Source organism: Haliotis rubra, unplaced genomic scaffold (assembly GCF_003918875.1).
Source record: "Haliotis rubra isolate DU_JTF1 unplaced genomic scaffold, ASM391887v1 Scf566, whole genome shotgun sequence".
In the NCBI taxonomy this organism is placed as follows: domain Eukaryota; kingdom Metazoa; phylum Mollusca; class Gastropoda; order Lepetellida; family Haliotidae; genus Haliotis; species Haliotis rubra.
The window spans coordinates 227781-249585 of record NW_025767264.1 but is presented as its reverse complement, the minus strand read 5'-3'; the positions used below and the strand labels follow the sequence as shown (position 1 = coordinate 249585).

Sequence of the window (21805 nt, the reverse complement as noted above, 5' to 3'; positions counted from 1 at the left end):
TTCAAATACCACTTTTGGTCAACTTAGATAGTTGTTCCTTATAAACTGTCTGAAGATTCACAGGTACTGGTCTTGGTTTGGTTCATTGGATTGTGGTTTACAAAATGTACAGCAAGTACTTACATTTCCTGCTTTTCTCAAAATCCAAACAAGAGTCATCAGAAGATGACATATCCCCCCGGCCCCCACATCTTTGAAAGAACAAATCATCTGACAGTTACTTAAAGTCCAGCTTGATTTTAGACTAAGTGCAAATCGTTTCCATGGAAATCATGAAAAAAATAAATGACAAAAATCTGCAAATAGCAAAAGGCACCACTTTGGGATCTGCCTCACATATCTGCCAAGTTTTGCTGAAAGACATTGAGAAGTTTTCGAGTTGTGCTCCGGAAACAAAACCTACCCCTCCCTTTTGAGACTAAGTCCAAATTGTTTCCATGGAAACTGAGAAAATAATAAATCACAAATATCTGCAAATAGCAAAGGCACCACTTTGGCATCTGCCTCACATATCTGCCAAGTTTTGCTGAAAGATATTAAGAACTTTTCCACTTGTGCTCTCGAAGCGAAACCCACCCCTTCCTTTTTGAGACTAAGTCTGAATCATTTCCATGGAAACTGAGAAAATAATAAATCACAAATATCTGCAAATAGCAAAGGCACCACTTTGGGATCTGCCTCACATATCTGCCAAGTTTTGCTGAAAGATATAGAGAAGTTTTTGAGTTGTGCTCCGGAAACGAAGCCCACCCCTCACTTTTGGGACTAAGTCCGAATTGTTTCCATGGAAACCAGAAAAGGAAAAAATTCTAAAAATCTGTAAATAGCAAAAGGCACCACTATAGGATCTGTTTGATATATCTACCAAGTTTTGTTGAAAAATATTGAACGGTTCTTGAGTTATGCTCCGGAAACGAAGCCCACCCCTCACTTTTGGGACTAAGTCGGAATCGTTTCCATGGAAACCGTGAAAAGTAAAAATGCTAAAAATCTGTAAATAGCAAAAGGCACCACTTAAGGTTCTGTTTGATATATCTACCAAGTTTTGTCGAAAAATATTGAACGGTTCTTGAGTTATGCTCCGGAAACGAAACCCACCCCTTCCTTTTGAGACTAAGTCTGAATCATTTCCATGGAAACCAAAAAAATAATAAATCACAAATATCTGCAAATAGCAAAAGGCACCACTTTGGGATCTGCCTCACATATCTGCCAAGTTTTGCTGAAAGACATTGAGAAGTTTTTGAGTTGTGCTCCGGAAACGAAGCCCACCCCTCACTTTTGGGACTAAGTCGGAATCGTTTCCATGGAAACCGGGAAAAATAAAAATGCCAAAAATCTGCAAATAGCAAAAGGCACCACTTTAGGATCTGTTTGATATATCTACCAAAATGTTGAAAAAAGCGGTTCTTGAGTTATGCAAATAGCTTAAACTGTCCAAAATGTTTCCATGGAAACCAGAAAGGAAAAACTAAAAATCTGTAAATAGCAAAAGCCACCACTATAGGATCTCTTTGATATATCTACCAAGTTTTGTTGAAAAATATTGAACGGTTCTTGAGTTATGCTCCGGAAACGAAGCCCACCCCTCACTTTTGGGACTAAGTCTGAATCGTTTCCATGGAAACCGGGAAAAATAAAAATGCTAAAAATCTGTAAATAGTAAAAGGCACCACTTTAGGATCTGTTTGATATATCTACCAAGTTTTGTTGAAAAATACTGAACGGTTCTTGAGTTATGCTCCGGAAACGAAACCCACCCCTTCCTTTTGAGACTAAGTCTGAATCATTTCCATGGAAACCAAAAAAATAATAAATCACAAATATCTGCAAATAGCAAAAGGCACCACTTTGGGATCTGCCTCACATATCTGCCAAGTTTTGCTGAAAGATATTAAGAACTTTTCCACTTGTGCTCCGGAAACGAAACCCACCCCTTCCTTTTTGAGACTAAGTCTGAATCATTTCCATGGAAACTGAGAAAATAATAAATCACAAATATCTGCAAATAGCAAAAGGCACCACTTTGGGATCTGCCTCACATATCTGCCAAGTTTTGCTGAAAGATATAGAGAAGTTTTTGAGTTGTGCTCCGGAAACGAAGCCCACCCCTCACTTTTGGGACTAAGTCCGAATTGTTTCCATGGAAACCAGAAAAGAAAAAATTCTAAAAATCTGTAAATAGCAAAAGGCACCACTATAGGATCTGTTTGATATATCTACCAAGTTTTGTTGAAAAATATTGAACGGTTCTTGAGTTATGCTCCGGAAACGAAGCCCACCCCTCACTTTTGGGACTAAGTCGGAATCGTTTCCATGGAAACCGTGAAAAGTAAAAATGCTAAAAATCTGTAAATAGCAAAAGGCACCACTTAAGGTTCTGTTTGATATATCTACCAAGTTTTGTCGAAAAATATTGAACGGTTCTTGAGTTATGCTCCGGAAACGAAACCCACCCCTTCCTTTTGAGACTAAGTCTGAATCATTTCCATGGAAACCAAAAAAATAATAAATCACAAATATCTGCAAATAGCAAAAGGCACCACTTTGGGATCTGCCTCACATATCTGCCAAGTTTTGCTGAAAGACATTGAGAAGTTTTTGAGTTGTGCTCCGGAAACGAAGCCCACCCCTCACTTTTGGGACTAAGTCGGAATCGTTTCCATGGAAACCGGGAAAAATAAAAATGCCAAAAATCTGCAAATAGCAAAAGGCACCACTTTAGGATCTGTTTGATATATCTACCAAGTTTTGTTGAAAAATATAGAACGGTTCTTGAGTTATGCTCCGGAAACGAAAGCAATCCTTACTTTTTGAGACTGTCCAAAATGTTTCCATGGAAACCAGAAAAGGAAAAAATGCTAAAAATCTGTAAATAGCAAAAGGCACCACTATAGGATCTGTTTGATATATCTACCAAGTTTTGTTGAAAAATATTGAACGGTTCTTGAGTTATGCTCCGGAAACGAAGCCCACCCCTCACTTTTGGGACTAAGTCTGAATCGTTTCCATGGAAACCGGGAAAAATAAAAATGCTAAAAATCTGTAAATAGTAAAAGGCACCACTTTAGGATCTGTTTGATATATCTACCAAGTTTTGTTGAAAAATACTGAACGGTTCTTGAGTTATGCTCCGGAAACAAAGCCCACCTTTCTTTAAGACTAAGTCCAAAACGTTTCCATGGAAACCGAGAAAAATAAAAGTGACAATAATCTGTAACTAGCAAAAGGCACCACCTTAGGTTATGTTTGACATATCTACCAATTTTGGTTAAAAAATATCGAACGGTCTTTGAGTTATGCTCCGGAAACAAAATGATTACGGACGGACGGACGGACGGACGGACGAAGGCGACGACTATATCCCACCGCATTACATGCCGGTGGGATAAAAAGGTCCGGTAAATATATATGTTACGGTCAATCTGTCAAACCAGTCATTTCACTAAATGACTGAAAATTGCAGTCATTTGGTCAGATTCCTCAAACGATCACCCATTTGGGGAAGGCTACCGGTAAAGGGACCACATGGTTGATCATAGATTCAGAGATACTGACAGAAACATGAACCGATGAATATAAGTCTTAAATTTCACGATCTTTGTTTTTGTGTATTAAATATTGAAAATAAAATGTAAGTGAAATTTAGTGGATTAATTTTTCCTTTCAGGTTTCAAAATCCTGACGGTAGTACGTACATTCACTATGGACAGACTATACAAACCCGTTAAACCCAATATTTTGGTGGCAGAAACCACAAATAGCTCGAATTCAATGAATTACTTAGACTTACATAACTTTGTACCAAAAAATGAAGGTACATATGGATGGGAAACGTACCAATTAGTGGTGTAACGATTCATCGATAGTATCGATGTTTGCATCGTCAACTACGCGATACGAGTGCATCGATACAAAACACATTTAGGCAATATATCAGGATATTTATATCGCAAGGGTCCACGATACATCGATGTATCGCCACAAGAGACGATATATCCCGATACAACTTCAATACTAGTTAAAGTTGTAAGGAGTATTGCATTAGGAATAGGAAGGGAGTCTCTTTGAAATTCTTCTGAATTTTAAAAACAAATTGAACCTTTTAGGAATTTGTTTGTGTCTGTTATCTTTGTTACATGGACAAAGGAGTTGGTGTATAAGTGAAAGAGTGTGAACATGTTTCAAACTCTGTGAACTGTAGAATACTTTTCTTTAGTAATTGAAATATGTTTTAGTTGTTTGACAAATAACACCATTTATTAACATACACGAACGACGTCTTAGCTTTGTTAAGAAAGAGAACAAAGAGAAGATAAAATTTAGAAAGCATACTTAAGAGTTTTTTTCAGTGATTCTGAATTCTGATATAAATTACATTCAATTGTTTGTGAAAGCATCGGTGCAGAAACACACTTTCCCAAAGGAAACTTGGGTTTCAAACATATATATGTTAGATCAAAGTATACTGAATATGTTTGACTGTACTTTAAAAGCATTAAATGCTGAAACTTTATTAAATGAACAGCTTTTTAAGTGTGTGTGAATGTAACACAAGATCTGCTGTATAACAAATAAAGATTTTAAAGATAAAGTCATTTTATCTATCATATATGTTCTGCTATTAGAAATTGTAAAGTATCGGGATACGTATCGTATCGCCACCATTGTATCGTGATGATAATCGTCTCGCAGGTTCCTTGCCAATACTTTCATGATATATCGGCTCGCCTAAGTAAACTGGTATCGGGATATATTGTCTCGCCACTTAGACCACGATACACAGCTCTAGTACCAATATGACCTTGAACATTTTGATTTGTGCACTGAGCCTTTGCACAACTCTCACTACCCTTTTACATTGAGGCGTATGCAGTCAGAACCAGACTTGAGACGTTGTTACATCGGGCCTGGTTACCCACCAATTCCCCGTTTTGAGCGTATATCTCAGTCTTTTTCCCATCATAACTTTGTCGATCCACAGTTTCGTTCATTCACTATACCACGACATGTTATTCCAGAAAAAGAATTATCATCCCACAATTTGCCAAATATGTGGCGAATCATCCTTATCAGCATATGGAATTATGGGGAAATGACACCTCTGATTATCAAAGTGTAGAGGGTAGAGCAATCAATATCCCTATCCCGTCATCAACTGAAAGTTTGTCAACCTATTCACTGACTGACTGAGTTTGGTTTTACGCCGCTTTTAGCAATATTCCAGCAATATCACGGCGGGGAACACCAGAAATGGGCTTAACACATTGTGCCCATGTGGGGAATCGAACCCGGGCCTTCAGCGTGACGAGCCAACGCTTTAACCACTAAGCTACCCCACCGGCCCGTCAACCTATTCAAATAAGACTAGATTTGTTGAAGAATCTACAAGCAGTAGTTCTGGTCAGGCTGAGAATGAAATCATCAATAAGAGGTATGTTAAATGTATTAATAGAAGGGCCATAAGCGGTTAACCAGAATGTTATAGAATCAGGGTTTTTGTGGAATTTTTATAATGTTTTTTTATTGCAGTTGATTTTTTTTTTACTTGTCGATTATACAATATTCCAAAATGAACTCTTAAATACTGAACACTTGTAACTGTTCTGACTGGAAGGTATATCTTGCATTTTCAGAATGTCTGCTCCCCCAAACAGTCCAGCAAGTGACAGTTCTGTCAAGGCAGAAAGATGGGTCTGCTACGAGTGTCAACTATCAGCTATTGACCCCTCAAAACTTGAAACAGAACTAGTTTGTAGTGATAACACTGTTTTGACTGACACAGATGGAACACTCTGGCTATACTGTGCATCATGCCACAGACAGTTCCATTTATACTGTGTTGACAATCTGTCAGATAGTACAAACGTCCATGACATCAATTCTGATGGTTTTTACTAGTGTTCACACTGTGGTTGGTATAAGTAACTGAGCAATTATGGCTGAGGAACAGTTGTTAGATTTTGGCAAAAACATTGCCGATGTACCAGGAGCACTGGATATCATTTCTGAATATTTTTGTACTGATGATAATAATGCAAGCAATAATGATGTATTGGAAGACTTTGCTGAAACATGCTTAGATTCTAGCCTCTGTACACCACCAGAATACGGAGAGGATACTGTTAATGTGTCTGAATTAGATGTTGACCGAGATGTTGTTGAAGTGACTCTTCCAACTCTGTCTATACACTTATCCCATTCTGATTGTGAACTGGAGGTGCAATCCTTTATTCAAAGTGGGTGTTGTGCATGGAATTGCACAAAGAAGTTTCCACTTGATATGATTCAGGAGTCAAGACTGGATTGTCTTGAATTTGATTTTTATTGTGATAATCATGTTAATCATCATTATCTTAATGCTCGGAGCATTGAATACCCTTGTACAGAACCAGCCTCATACCGTGAAGAAAGGTTACGCCCCTCAGCCAAGAAAGGCTCAACGTCAAAGAGCATATGTTAGTTTCTGGAATATATGCCAAGAAACATGGCAGGGCAGATAAAACCAATCAATCAACATGTCTCACATTAGAACAGCGAAAGAAGGCTGTACAGTTCATTGAAAACTATGGTGAGCAGAATGCCTTAGTGATGCCTGGTCGCATTTCGGGAAGGAAAAACACTGACTTAAAACTTTTGCCTTCTCACATGACCACGGAAAATACGAAGATGCGTGTCATGACACTGACGAGGAACCCGTGTCAGTTCACACATGGTATGCAACATGGATGTTGTTTTGTTCCCAGATTGTTATCCAAAGACCAAGAACAGATCTGTGTGCTGTTTGTCAGCAGAACAGTATGACCATGTTCGAAACTCAAGACTTTCTACGACAATGAAAAACGAGAACTTGCCAAAAGAGTTGTAGAACATATTGACCAAGTGATGTCTGAACGTGGATTCTACATTTCGATAATTGACGAATGTCGTCATGACATTGAACTGTTGACACCCGAACTGACACAGCTAATGACATACAAAGGTAAAATGCATCAGAGTTTTGATTTTGCTCAGCAAGTGTTTTTGCCACAGGATTCTCAACAAGTTGGACCTTTATACTTTCTATGTGGCTACAAGGTTGGACTGTTTGGAATTGCCGTAGAACCACTCAGGCTATTTGTCCTTTACATTATACCTGAAGCAGCTCATTGTGGGAAAGGATCAAATGTGGTTATCTCACTTCTTCATCACTTCTACACAAACTTTAGTGTAGGAGAAACCGACTCGCTGTGTCATACTGACAACCGCTGTGGTCAGAACAAGAACAATTTCATGATGCAATACTGTCTTTGGCGTACAGCTACAGGTCAGAACCAGTCATTTCAGATCAGCTTTATGCCTGTTGGACACACCAAGTTTTGGCCAGATCTGTTGTTTGGATTGTTTAAGAAGCGATGGCGACGTGAACAGGCTTCGTCAGTGGCAGATGTACAGAGAATAACAAGAGAGTGTTGCCCAGGGAACGTCTTCCCTGTTGCTGCCGGGGATGAAGCTGGCCACACTTTCGTGCTGATAATTGACTGGCAGTCTAAGTTCAAGGCACATGGATTCCACAAAATACTTGAGATAAAGAAGTTTCACCATTTCTTCTTCACAAACCAGTCACCAGGGATTGTCAGCTGCAAAACAAGTTTGAACAGCGATAGTGTCTGTTTCACAGTTGGTGAAGTTTCTACACTGGACGAATCGCTCCCAAACATCATCCATCCAGTACGATTGAGTTATGCCAGGATGCTGTACCTGTACAATTCTATCAGACAGTATGTTCCTGATGACTCAAAAGGCACACTTTGTCCTCTTCCGGGTGCAGTCACTGCACATGTACCACAGATGGACGAACCAGAAACATTAGGAAAGCCAACTGAGGAACCTGGGACATCAATGGTTGAGGATGCGCAGAATGATGATGGACCAACCAACAAAGATAATAGACAAACAGACACAGTGCAAATTGAACCATTTGTGTTTCAAACACCAGAAAAAAAGAGGCATAAAACCCCAACTTGTTCTTACTGTCTCCAGGCAGGTCACAGAAATCAAACAATCAGGGGTAGGTTGGTCTGTCCTAAAAGACGGGAAGACATTATGAAACCAGCCACTGCAGACCATGTGAATACTGATTGATCGTAACATAATGTTGAACTGTTCAAGGAGGCATGGGTGGCATTACAGGGTCTCCGTTTGTCATTAAGGTTCTATGCATAAAAGTATCTGAAATTCAAGCACCATTTCAGTTGTTATTAATCAATGTGAGAGAGTTGGTTTTACGGCATTTTAACGGTATCTCATTCCAAACTAGTATTAATTCAATGGGTGAGTGAGTGAGTTTAGTTTTACGCTGAATGAGCATCGATCTGCGCGTGGGGAACCGATGACCTGCGTCAACCAAGTCAGCAAGCCTGACCACCCGATCCCGTTAGTCGCTTCTTACGACAAGCATGTGTTACTGAAGATCAATATTCTAACCCGGATCTTCACGGGTAAATTCAATGGGAAGGCCTGCAACTACACAGTTGTGAACAGTGGAACATGCAGTTGCAACTTTAGTCTTCATATCAAGCATTACACAATAGTGTCACTACATGAGAAGATATCCCGATCCCAGGAGGATTCCAAATCAAAGCCGTTTGATCAAAATACGACCACTGTCTCTCCCAAAGTCTTTGTAACCTCAGAATGCATGCAATCAAAGAAATCAAATTAATATAGCTTTGTTTTGTATGTCTAGGTATCCAGTTGTTCGTCTAAAATAACCACACGTTTATGACTTGTTATCTACCAGGTGTATTGGGTAAATAAAATATTCATGCATAATCATAAAAACTTAAGCTAAAAAGGGACCACTTCGACCATTACGCATGCGCGCGCGCGTTATTTGAGCAGATGAAAATAAAATTTGTTTTGCTTTATCACACCTTATCTGTTAACAAGACACATTCAAATGAGCACACGGTAACTTCATACTAATAATTGTTTTATGGCTGAAAGAATACACGCAGCTCTTTTAACCTGTGTTCTCTCACTTAAGCATTTCTATCAAATTCTAACCCCACCATCATTTAACTGGGCACTACATTGTCAGTTTAAAAGATATTGGGTTAATTCATTTTGCCTTTATTGGGGGAAATCTTGTAGATTATGAATTTGTCCTTATCTCAATACCGACCATGTGGTCCCTTTACCGGTAGCCTTCCCCATTTGGTCAAAAGACTAAATGTATTAGTCATTTGGTCAAATGACTAAAAGAGATAGAGATCTAGTTAGACTGACTGCCTGAACAGTTTTAGTCAATCCATCAAATGCAATGTTTTTGTTTTGAATGTTGTCTCAACAAAGTGGTTTTCACAGAAAACACATGATGCACATGGTTTCTCTTAAAGAAACACTCTGTAGTAATCAAAGAAAGTATCGACAAAGGGGTGGTTAACACATACTGATTGGTCGGTGCACATGATCGTTTCAGTCATTTGACCAAATATATATATGTTAGAGTCAATGTCTACAATCAGGCAATGTGTACAATGACTGAAATAACCAGTCAATGTGTACATAGCCTGATTCACTCAGTCATTGTGTACATTGTCTAAAATTTCCAGGCATTGTGTACATTGCCTGATTAATTAACCCAACTATTGTACATATTGACTGATTGTTGAACAGGGATTATTGAGAAGACAAGGTTAGCATGGGTTTCCTTCGGTTTGAATGAATAAGTGGCGAATATCTAACAAATTCATTAATTGAAGCATATCTTTCACATCACAGTTAAGTCGCTCCACTGATCCCTGGGTCTGTGGATGTCTGGGTTTGCCATGCAACATCACCAAGTCGGACCACATGATCCTACTAGTGGCACGTCATGCGATCCTACTTGTGGACAATGCTGCCAGTCACAAGTAAGCCACTGTCAAACTGACCAATGTTAAAGCCCATTTCCTGCCTACTAGTTTTTGTCTCTATCAGTCAAGTGAAAGAGAAGTAACGCTACTGCAGTGTGGAGTACCAAACGTTTCATTATCCAAACATATTTTATGAAAAACGGCACTATTGGGATTAACGCGGCCTGACTGTATACTCTTGACCCAATAAAACAAGAGCATGAAGATGTAATACTACAACTCCTAGAGCACATTCTACTGCCATCTCCTCAGTGGGCACTGGCTATACAACTGATTAGTGAAAGGGGCAAAGGGAGTAAATGTGTGCTACAGTTCAGTCACCGAGATCAGCACATGAACAACTGCATGCAAGACACAGTGTGCAGAACATGATATACAGTATATTGCACTTAATACACTTTATTCTGCATATATACTACACACCAAAAGTTTAGACTCACCAGTGTAAATGTAGCTACTTACTTTAGTCAACTGTTCTAAACTAGATTTTGCAAAATATTCCATACTTTCTGAAGGTACTGTTTACACATGAACTGACGTATAGTAAAACAAATTTTTAACGTTGAAAAGATTATTGTCATGAGTTCAATAAATGGTGAAACTCAGTGAAAATTGGCAAATTCTTAACAAAACTCAACGTCAAAACGCAGCTGTTCACATGCATGATGTTTGCACATGTTTTTCAGCAATTTGACGCATGATTCTCTTGCAACCCATCTGCATAAGGTTTGCTGACGCACGTTGACTGGGGTAAGGAGCTAAATGTTCTCTAATAGTCTGTAGTCACGTTGATGGCCATCAGTTGTGAATACGCAGAACCTGCTCCCATCCGAAAAGAGGACACGTGACCAGTCTCGGACTTGCCAACGTCGAAGTTGTCTTGCCCACTGGAGCCTGTTACGCCGGTGTTGTGTCAGTACCACCCAGTGGCATGGACGTTGTGCTCGAATACCACGTTCACGCAGTCGTCGTGATACTGTCTGTTGACTGATACGATGTCCAAGTGCCGTTGTTGCCATTGCTGTTGCCTTGATGAAGCGGTTCCTGAGGTGGATTACCCGGATGTTGGGTCCTCCTGGGCGTGGTCACCCACGGTCTCCCACTTCTTGGCCTGTCTACTGTCTGCCCTGTCTGGCCGAGATGCTGAAACAACCTAGTGATGCATACCCAGGTGCAGCCAAGGTTCTCTCGATGAGGGCATGTGACCCTCCTTGTTGGGACATTCTTACGACTCTCTGTGTACTGCGGTCAGCCGTGGCATTTTTCTTGTCTGCTTTTTTATTCTGTTACAATGCCTTGTGTCATGAGCTGCGTTTATACGGTTTTTATGCATGTGCATTTTGTAATGAGTTGCCATTACCTTGTCACATGTTTCTGTAAATTTTCCTGGATCTAGGTTCAAAATTAAAGTTTTAAACCACAAAAATATTTGGTATACCTTCTTTTGGATGGTAGTATACATAACACATAGTGAGTTCTTTAAGTGAGTCTAAACTTTTGATGGGTAGCGTAATATCAGATTCAACTTAAACTCTGACACCTCTTGTTACGAAATGGCACAACAAATTTTGTCCTGGCCATTTGTGTGTAATACAAGAACAAATACTGACTCAAGAAAGTCTTGCCAAATTGTTGCAAAATTTTAGCAAGTCCTCTGAAAAAAATGGGATCTGGATTCTATGGCCAGTTCACACAGAATCAATGATTTTCATGAATAAATTTAGTTCTGATCTATCTGCATCATCTGTAAGGTTCCATCAAACAGTAATTGCAACAGAAAATATGTTTTAACACGGATTGTCACTATGGTGACATAATCTCCGCCGCAAAATATCAAATCAAACTTTAAAAGTAATGAAAGAGTAAGATGAAGTTAAATGTCAACAAGTCAACCTCTTTTGATATCTTGCTCATTAGTTGTTCAAACACACAAATATGTTCAAGACTGACTTTGACCTTGACATGAATGTCATAGTGTATGAAATATGCAAAAATGGTTCTAAAGAAATTGCTTATTGAAAAACATTCAAGGGAAGTCTTGAAAGTCTATGAAGAAAATCCAGTGAATTCAGGTTAACATGCAGTGACCTTGAAAATAAAGTGAAGGTCACCAAAATCGACTGGTCCCTGTGCCTTCCCTAGATAAAGCTTGGTGTCAAATATGAAGAAAATCCAGTGAATGGTTCTTGAGGTATCTCGCTGACAAGAGTAAAACGTTAAAGTCCCCTTGTGACCTTGAAATGAAGGTCAAGGTCACCAAACCTGACTGGGACCTTTCTTATACTGTGATGAACCTAGGTACAGAATGAACAGAATCTAGTCAATGGTTCTTAAGATATTCCAATTCGTATGTACGGATGGACGGAGCCTAATACTATATCCCCCGCTTCACGCTAAACGCGCGGCGGGGGATAAAAACACAGCAGACATTCAGGCATCAATGTATGTTCACTTATATTCATGTTGTAGGCCATGTTAATAAAAGCTTCTAATTTCAAATCCCATCTCAGTGAAAATACTATTTATTTCCTTAGAACGGTTGATTTGGGTTAAATATTGCAATATCCTATGAACTCTTTCAGAGATGATTATCTTCCTTGATATTCATTCAGTCATATTCAGTAAATACCTTGATCCCACTCTTCTGGCGGCCTTGCTGGAACTGGTGGTAGAGGACGACGACTGGATCCACTTTGTCGGCGTTGCATGTTTGGGGGACTTGGCGCTGGTACATCAGGAGGGTCATCAAACTCACTCTGTCACACAGAAGACAATATATATGCCTCATTACATTAAGCTTTCCTGTTATTTTACCGTTTGTTCCTAATTTGTAGCAACAATTTCATATGGGGCTGTCATGTTAGTATGAGAACAGCATTTTTCTAACATGCAAAGGGGAAAAAATGGAACTGTCTGAATGTTCTGCAATAATGACAAGGAGATCTCAAACTCTCATATATACAAAAAGCATCACTACACATACAATCTCAGAGACAAACTCAGCTAAAACTGCCTGACATATGACAGAAACATCTTTTCAAATATGCACAAGTGTTTATAATGACGAATTTGTTAGAATTACCCCCGAACCGGCCCCTGATATTTAACCCGAACCAGCCCCTCATATTTGACCCAAACCGGCCCCGAGAAGTAAATATTTCTGCATTGACATATGAATTAAAGTTCCTTTAACATAAATGACAAAAACATATTACTCATATGTCTTTACATGTAATATCGATTTTTGAAAATATATTAGCGTATATTAGAAACGATGAGAGGCAAGTGAACATGCAAGTGCTGCTGATCACGGAGATCCCGTGGTAGAGGACATTTTATGTAATTCTTTTAAGAATCTAAATCTTCATGTCTGTATATATATAATAAATTAATTGAAATCTTCATGTCTGTATATATATAATAAATTAATTGAAATCTTCATGTCTGTCTGATTAATTGTCTGTCTGATAACCGTTAATTAACCCAGGGGCCGGTTCGGGTGCAGGGCCGGTTTGGGTTAAATATCCAGGGGCCGGTTTGGGTTAAATATCCAGGGGCCGGTTCGGCTTGGGGCCGGTTCGGGTGTATCCCGTTTGTTACACACTTTATATACAACTAACTGAAAATCCTTCCTCACATAACGTCAATCTGGTTCGCTGCAGTGCTCTAGCGACAGAGTTACGTAACCTCTCTGTGTTGGCGGGTGAGAGTGAAGCAGACAGCTTTTTGGCAACTTTTAATCACTTGGTATAAATTAACCACAAGTTTCTTAAGAACGAATTTGGTGTTCCGCTTATGACTAACACGTCTTTCATATGTAATGGTTAAACGAGTACAAAAGCAAAAGTTTATTTGTTCTTTAAAGGAATAAAGAAATGGAAAATCTAAACACAAAAAGAAAAACTGAAGTTTATTCATAGAACTAAAGTTTGAAAAATCTTCTCATTTTGTTGTGTTGATAATTATGGTGAAATGACGTTGAAAGCTAAAAACTCTGTCAACTGCAACAACCCTCTGCATTAACTGTATCACACATTTATTGTGTTCCATTCCTGATTTAGGGCTGATGAACAAAATCATCAATGGCATGTGCAAAGTGTGGCCTGGCATTGTCGTCCATGGAGGTTGGCCTCAAGTTCAGAAGATGGTCATTGAAATATAGTACAATAACCCTGAAAGGGATGTCAGTGATGTACCAGTGTCCATTCATATTTTGTCTGATCATTGCAAAGTCCATTCTCTTCCCACAGAGGTTACTCCTGTCATATCTTCCTACGTAACCTCTGTTCTAATACGGCCCTTTCATGGTGTGAGCGTTCAAGACTCGTGATTGGAGGCAATCAGATTTAGTTGTGCAATCAGCGAAGTTGTTTCAAAAGTGATCATTCGCAAGGCCTCGGTAATTTCCGTATGCTTCGAGAAAAACTAAATTTCTTCCCCTGCGCGATGCGCAAACGTTTCTTCTAGACAGAACTCAGTCATGTTAGGGCGGATCAGTGGCGTCTCCATCGCCCTCGTTGACAACGGACAAGCTAGCCATTAAACGTCTTGTGTGTAACATAAACACAATTCCCCGGCAGATGGGGGATATTTGTGGCCCCACATTTGCTTGTGTTAGTCAAGTTGAATCTAAGTCGATGTAACACGTGTTCTGATTGGATAGAAAGAAGGGAGATAATTCGTGTTGCGATCTTTTGCCGCTAGGGGATTTTACGAGAACCGGGAAATATGGCCGTATTAGAACAGAGGTTCGTAGGAAGATATGACAAGTAATCTCTGTGGGAAGAGAATGTGCAAAGTCAAGCTTACACTCATGTGAGAGGCACTGTTACGACGTAAATTGTAATAAAAACGCAAATTGTAATACTTGCAGCAAATTGTAATAAATTTGACGTAAATTGTAATAAAAATTGACGTAAATTGTAATATGCAAATTGTAATAACAACTGGCGTAAATTGTAATAATTTTAGTTGCGGTAAAATGTAATAAATATCTACATAAATTGTAAAAACAGTTTTAATCACTGACGTATATACGCGTGTGTTTGTTTTTCGTTGCATTTCATACATCATATATGCTTGTTAGGACGATAACTCAAGAAAGAAATGATGGATTTTGTTCACATTTGGTACCAAGGTGTACTGGCGAGATTCACTGATACCAGTTATATTGAGTGACCTTGAGATAATTTGCAAGGTCACAGCAAAAATCTGAGGGTTTTGCCAATATAAATGAGTGAGTGAGTTTAGTTTTACGTCGCACTCCGCAATATTCTAGCTATATGGTGGTGGTCTGTAAATAATCGAGTCTGGACCATACAATCCAGTGATCAACAGCATGAGAATCTATCTGCGCAACTGGGAACCGATGACATGTGTCAACCAAGTCAGCGAGCCTGACCACCCGATCCCATTAGTCGCCGCTTACGACAAGCATAGTCGCCTTTTGTGGCAAGCATGGGTTGCTGAAGACCTAATCTATCCCGGATGGGGTGGGTGTGTGTGTGTGTGTGTGTGTGTGTGTGTGTTGGGGTTGGGGTTGGGGGAAAGAGAGGTTCTAACAGGTATATCTAACACGCTTAAATGCATGTAGAGTCGGAGGGGGCGGGTGTTTTAACGGGTATATCTAGGACGTTCAAAAAGTAGTCAGCCTCACCTAGTATATGATACAAATGCAGCTGTTTTTATGTTTTATTTTTCTACATATTATCTGTCGGCCTTAAGCAAATTCGTTAGAATCAAGCTTAGATATTAAACTGCACAAAAAAGCAATTTGAAACTACAATCTCTTGTTCAAGTGACTCCTCCTTCATGTTTACTGAAAGAGCTTGTTTTGGAGACACTACCCACCCCGTTTCAGTTGACGTCATCGTAAGGACATAACTTATCCTAATGTTTTCACTTATTCATACATGATGTCAAGGGTTCAAACTAAATACTGACTGGTCACACAAGTGTCAGCTCTCAATATATTGTATATCTGGACACAATGTTTGTGAAAAATTAAAATGTTGGTGTCCTTGAAAGCAGTCCCCGTCTAAACATAAATCAAGCAACCCAAATCTTTGAATGTTGATGATGACGGGAAGTCATCCAATACTATACTGAACATATTTTATATGATATTATCTTAGGGCATACCATTATCCAAGAGGTAGCACAATAGTGCAGTGGTAGGCGTTCCCGGTGGAGGCATCTAGGTTCGGGTCCCGAGGTGCGCACATTTGCGTAGTATCATTTGACAAAACACTTAGATAGACATTGTCTCAGTTCACCAAGCTGTAAAATGGGTACCCGTGAGGATGTGCTGGCAATGTGAGAGTTTAGTTCATTACGCCTAACAGGCAGTATCGGAAAGTATACTATGATCGGGGATAGTAATGTACGTAGCGCCGTGAGCAGGCAAAGTGCCGGGATATGAGCGTCATATAAGCGGACTATTACTATTACTAGGTACCAAATGGCAGATCGTTTTCCATTTTCTGCAAATTTGTAAGAAACATTATACCCCAACATGAAATTTTCGATATGACTTTGCTAATGATTCCTTAAAAAAAATGGAAGCTTTTCAAACATTAGACATCACGTATATAGTTAGGCTGACTACTTTTTCAACGCCCCTCGTAACATACTTTAAAAGAAAAGAGAACGTCTAAGGAAAAATGCATTTCGGTCTCTGAATTCTTCTGAGCTACTTGAATACAAAAAGCAAAGGAATAAAGTAAATAATCTGAAAAGAATAGCCGAGGAAAAAGTTTAACCTAATTTTGATAACCATTTATCACCTCAGTCTACTCAAGCAGGCGGTGACTGGATGATCTTTAATTTTTTGTTGAAAGGAACTACTTCATCAGGACCCATTCCCCCTCTTGTGACTGATGATTCTGGGATACCTTCAGCTTTTACAAATTTGGATCAAGCTCAAACATTAAATGAATATCGTGTATCTGTTTCATATCTTAATGATGGTGGCAAGACATGGCCACTTGTTAGCCATCACTGTGTTAACAGTATAACAAATGTCATTGTAACCGAAAAGGAGGTATCTGATATGATTCAGACCTTACCAGCAAACAGATCTAGGGGACCTGGTGGCATTAACATGAGAGTGTTAAAACTAATTTGTACATCTGTAGCTGAACCTCTTTGTTTGTTGTATAATATATCACTGAGTGACTGTATTTCCTACAATGTGGAAATGGGTAATGTTACTCCTACTTTGAAAAAGGAGATACATCCCTCACAACTTATTACAGACCTATTAGTTTATTATCTATCCTTGGGGAAATCCTCAAAAGAATAATGGTAAAGCATGTGCATGACCATTTCCATGAACAAAGCATTTTAATAAATTCCAGTCAGGTTTTACTGCTAGTCATTCTACTTCATTTCAACACATAGACATTTATCATAATATATGCTCAGTCCTAGATAATCACCACCTTTCAAAAGCTTTTTACAGAGCTTGGCATAAAGGTTTATGGCACAAATTAGAAAATTATGCTGTTCGTGGAAACGTACTTCCTTGGTTAACTAACTATATATCTCAGTGTCTCTGTTAATCTAACATTATCAAAAGAAACTAAATGTGTGTTCGTGGAAACGTTCTTAGTTGGTTAACTTTATCTATCTGATAGACGACAGTGTGTCTCTGTTAATCTAACATTATCAAAAAAACTAAACGTTACTGCAGCGGTTCCTCAAGAGTCTGTCCTTAGTTAATTTGTGTTCCTTGTATATATCAATAATTTACCTGGAAATTTACAAAATATTACAATAATGTTGGCCGATGACACATCAATCGGTGTTGCGGGAAAACATGTAAAATCCACAGAAGCAACTCTCAATTATGATTTAGCCCAATTGAATAAATGGGAAGAAAAGCGGTTAGTTACGTGTAACCCTAATAAGACTAAATTTATGCTTTTCAACCATGGACATAGGCCAAAAGTTCCAGACTAGATCTTCAGTAATGAACATTGAAGTGTGTACATCAACATTAACATCTTAGTGTTAACTTATCGGACAATACAAAGTGGTCTCATCATGTAACTGCTGTACAAGAAAAGGCCACTAAAATAGTTTCCTCATTACGGTAGCTAAAGTACATCCTACCAAGAAATATTCTATCAAGCATTATGAAATGTATGCTAGACCTATCTTAGAATATGCTTCTGGGGTCTGGGATAATAAATTATTATCCCGCAGATATTTGTGATAAACTTTAAATGGTTCAGCTTGAAGCAGCAAACATTCTAACCGGTCTGCCAAAAATTCGCTTCAAGAGCTAATTTGTACAGTAAAACTGGTTAATTACCTAAATATTAGACATACACATTAGGAACTTTGAACATTTTACAAAATTTGTTAACATGCAAACCTCTGATTTGCATGTTATACACTTATTTCCACCATCTACTCAAACTCAAAGTCTAATTTGGCTATTCCAAAGATTCAAACCACAGTTCTTCTTTTATATATGACTGTGCTTTTTTGGGAATAATCACTCCTCCACAATAGAATGTACCAATTCATTTCCATCATTTAAATTTTCAATCATCTGAAAAAATGATAAAATTTCTAGAGAATTCCTGTTTAGTGAAAGGAAGATGAATATTCTACACACTAAGTTAAAACATTCATGTAGTTCTTTTAATGCTGATCTTTTTCGTGTCAATTTATCTGAAAGTAAAGATTACCATTGTGGTGCTCTTGTGGAAGAGGCCAATCATTTCTTTCTAAAATGTCCAAAATATGTCAGCTGCCAGTTTGATTTGATGCAAGGTTTTGAAATCCTAAAGGTTAGCTTAGATATAAACACCATTCTGTACAGCAGCCTTAGTCTGCCACAAACTATAAATGAAAATATTTTTAGTCAAGTCTATAAATTCATTGTACGTAGTAAGCATTTCAATTAATATATTACATGTCTTGCCTCTGTTCATTGTTCATTACATGTATTTTTCCATGTTATTGTCGAAAGCGGGCTTTAATGAGTTGAATAACTTGAGCCCAATCCCTTTCAATACTGAATGAAATACATGTATGTTCAAACAAACAAACTTAAATACATGTAGACGGGTGGGGTGGTGGGATGGGGTTATGGTGGGTTGGGTGGTGTGTGCAAACGGTTATATCTAGCATACTTAAAGACATAGTGGGGGCGGTGGTGTGTTCTAACGGTTATATCTCAAATACATGTGGAGGGGCTAGGTCTAACGGGTATATCTAACATACAACAATAAAAACTTTCATGTATTTATGACCCTCATTTTCAAACCTTTTATCAGCCTCTTAAAAGGAGCTGGTGATAGGTTTTTAATGGGTTTCGTCCTTCAAGCCTGAAAACCTTTTAATATGATTGAATGAGCCTTTGTCATTTATCAAAAAGGTAGTTAGACTGTATTTTTGTTATAGGTTTCTATAATCTATTGACACTATTGGGACGTTGGTTACTTTTATCAGACATTATTTCACAACATTTCTCATGGTTGGAATATAGCCGACTTTACAGAAGATATATATGAGTGCCCTTGTCATATCATGTTTACAACACAACTGCCTATATCTTGGTATTTTCGTAACCAGAGAAGGGATATGTCGATATTTAGGTCATTAGCATAGTATGATATGGTCACGAATATATGTATTTATTACCGAAGTCTTTAATTGAGGAAATTACGTGATAATCTACTTTCCAACAAAGGCAGGCTCCCCGTCATTGTTGTATTTAGGAGGGGGCTTCTTTGAAGCAACGTGAAGTCATAACATTGTTCATGATGTCATGTCACCATGACAAAGTGATATTTTACCTGGTGCATATCGTATGAAAACAAATTTGCCCTCGTAGGTAATAAGTCTACCCATTAAAATTAAGGTGTCAACTTACATTGTATACCTTACAGAAAGAAGTTTGACTTTACTTTGATAACAAGCATATATGATCGATTCCTTGAAGCAAATGGTGCGATTCAATAGCATTTCTATATTTTGTTTTAAATGCATCAATCAAATACAAAAAATTAGTAGACAGGTTGACTGCTCTGTGGCAAGGGATAACCAGGCATCAGCGATTCATGATATCCTTAGCAAATGTAACATAAACTTCCCTCTCATAAAAATACAATAATAAGTAGTAATATGATGAAGAAAATAATACAAACCTGGTTAAACTGTGACAGCGTAATATATGAATGTATGATCGAAACATAAATCATAATAAATCACATATGGTCAAAACATCAAATTAACTTCAAATATGTCATTGCGTCAACATTGAAAATAATTCGCAAATGAAGAAGAATAAACGTACTTTTCAAAGCGTAAACAAACAATATCCTGTTAGTTTGGGATATGCTATAAAGAACTTCAAAATGTAATAGAAATAACATAAAATTATTGAAAGCTATTGCTCGTAAAATATGTCCTTACGTCAACATTGGAAATTACTCCATAATGAAAAACAATTAACTTTAATATTCGAAACATACACAAATAATCTCTGGCATTTTAAAGACGTGTCACGAATAATTTCACAGCTGCTAGAATTAACATAAAATGATAGAAACCATTTGCTTACAAAATTTGAAAATCCGTAATGAAAACGCGTTTGTCACAAACACAACTATTACCCCCGCCACATGTCCATATCTGAATGTCTCAATAATACTCTGCAAGACCCTGAAAATTATCCAAACGTTACCGAAACTGTCATCGGATGCCTTGATACAAAATGCGAACAAATTCAAGCCATTAGTTTTGGAGATATCGCAAGAATACTCGCTGTGACCTTGAAAAATAATCCGAAGGTCACTGAATTCGACTGGCGTTAGAGGATACTCCCAACACATCTTATATATTAATTCTGTCTCGTGTCTTCGCACTAAAAAGTTTGACATGTGCAAAGAAATTTTTACTGTGAACTTAAAATGAGCACAAATTCCCCAATCAATTGGTGTAGGGGGAATCCCGACAATACACCTTGATATAAAATTGGATCAAAATCTATTACTTCTCTCCTGTGTTCGCGGCTACCAAGCTTGGCATGTGCAAAACTGTTACACCTTTCGCTGTGACCTTTTAAGTGAATGCAAGGTCAATAAATTCAACTGGTGTCGGTAAATCTCGTCAATAAACCTTGGTACCAAATTTGAACGAAATCAGTCATTTGAACAAGGGGCGGTGGGGTAGCCTAGTGGTCAAAGCATTCGCTCGTCACGCCGAAGACCCGGGTTCGAGTCCCCACATGGGTACAATGTGTGAAGCCCATTTCTGGTGTCCCCCGCGGTGATATTGCTGGAATATTGCTAAAAGCGGTGTAAAACTAAACTCATTCACTCATTTGAACAAGCGATTGTAGTCTCAAATTGCTTTTTTTGTGCAGTTTAATATCTAAGTTTTCTAGCGAATTTGCTTAAGGCCGACAGATAATATGTAGAAAAATAAAACATAAGAACAGCTGCATTTGTATCATATTCTAGGTGAGGCTGATGTGACTACTTTTTGAACGTCCTAGATATACCCATTAAAACACCCGCCCCCTCCGACTCTACATGCATTTAAGCGTGTTAAATATACCCATTAGAACCTCTCTTTCTCTCCCCCCCACCTCCCTCCCATCCGGGGTAGATTAGGTCTTCAGCAACCCATGCTTGCCACAAAAGGCGACTATGCTTGTCGTAAGAGGCGACTAATGGGATCGGGTGGTCAGGCTCGCTGACTTGGTTGACACATGTCATCGGTTCCCAGTTGCGCAGATAGATTCTCATGCTGTTGATCACTGGATTGTATGGTCCAGACTCGATTATTTACAGACCACCGCCATATAGCTAGAATATTGCAGAGTGCGACGTAAAACTAAACTCACTCACTCATTTATATTGGCAAAACCCTCAGATTTTTGCTGT

The 21805-nt window shown here is 38.5% G+C and overlaps 1 protein-coding gene across 1 annotated transcript in view; it reads right to left on the bottom strand.

Annotated features, from left to right (window-relative positions):
• LOC124254149 (tyrosine-protein kinase SYK-like) overlaps nucleotides 1–21805 on the bottom strand; it is a 323457-nt gene that overhangs the window by 105059 nt on the left and 196593 nt on the right. Inside the window, exon 8 of the mRNA XM_046688027.1 lies at nucleotides 12529–12655. Within this exon, the coding sequence (XP_046543983.1) occupies nucleotides 12529–12655 (127 nt within the window). The remainder of the gene's footprint in view (nucleotides 1–12528; nucleotides 12656–21805) is intronic.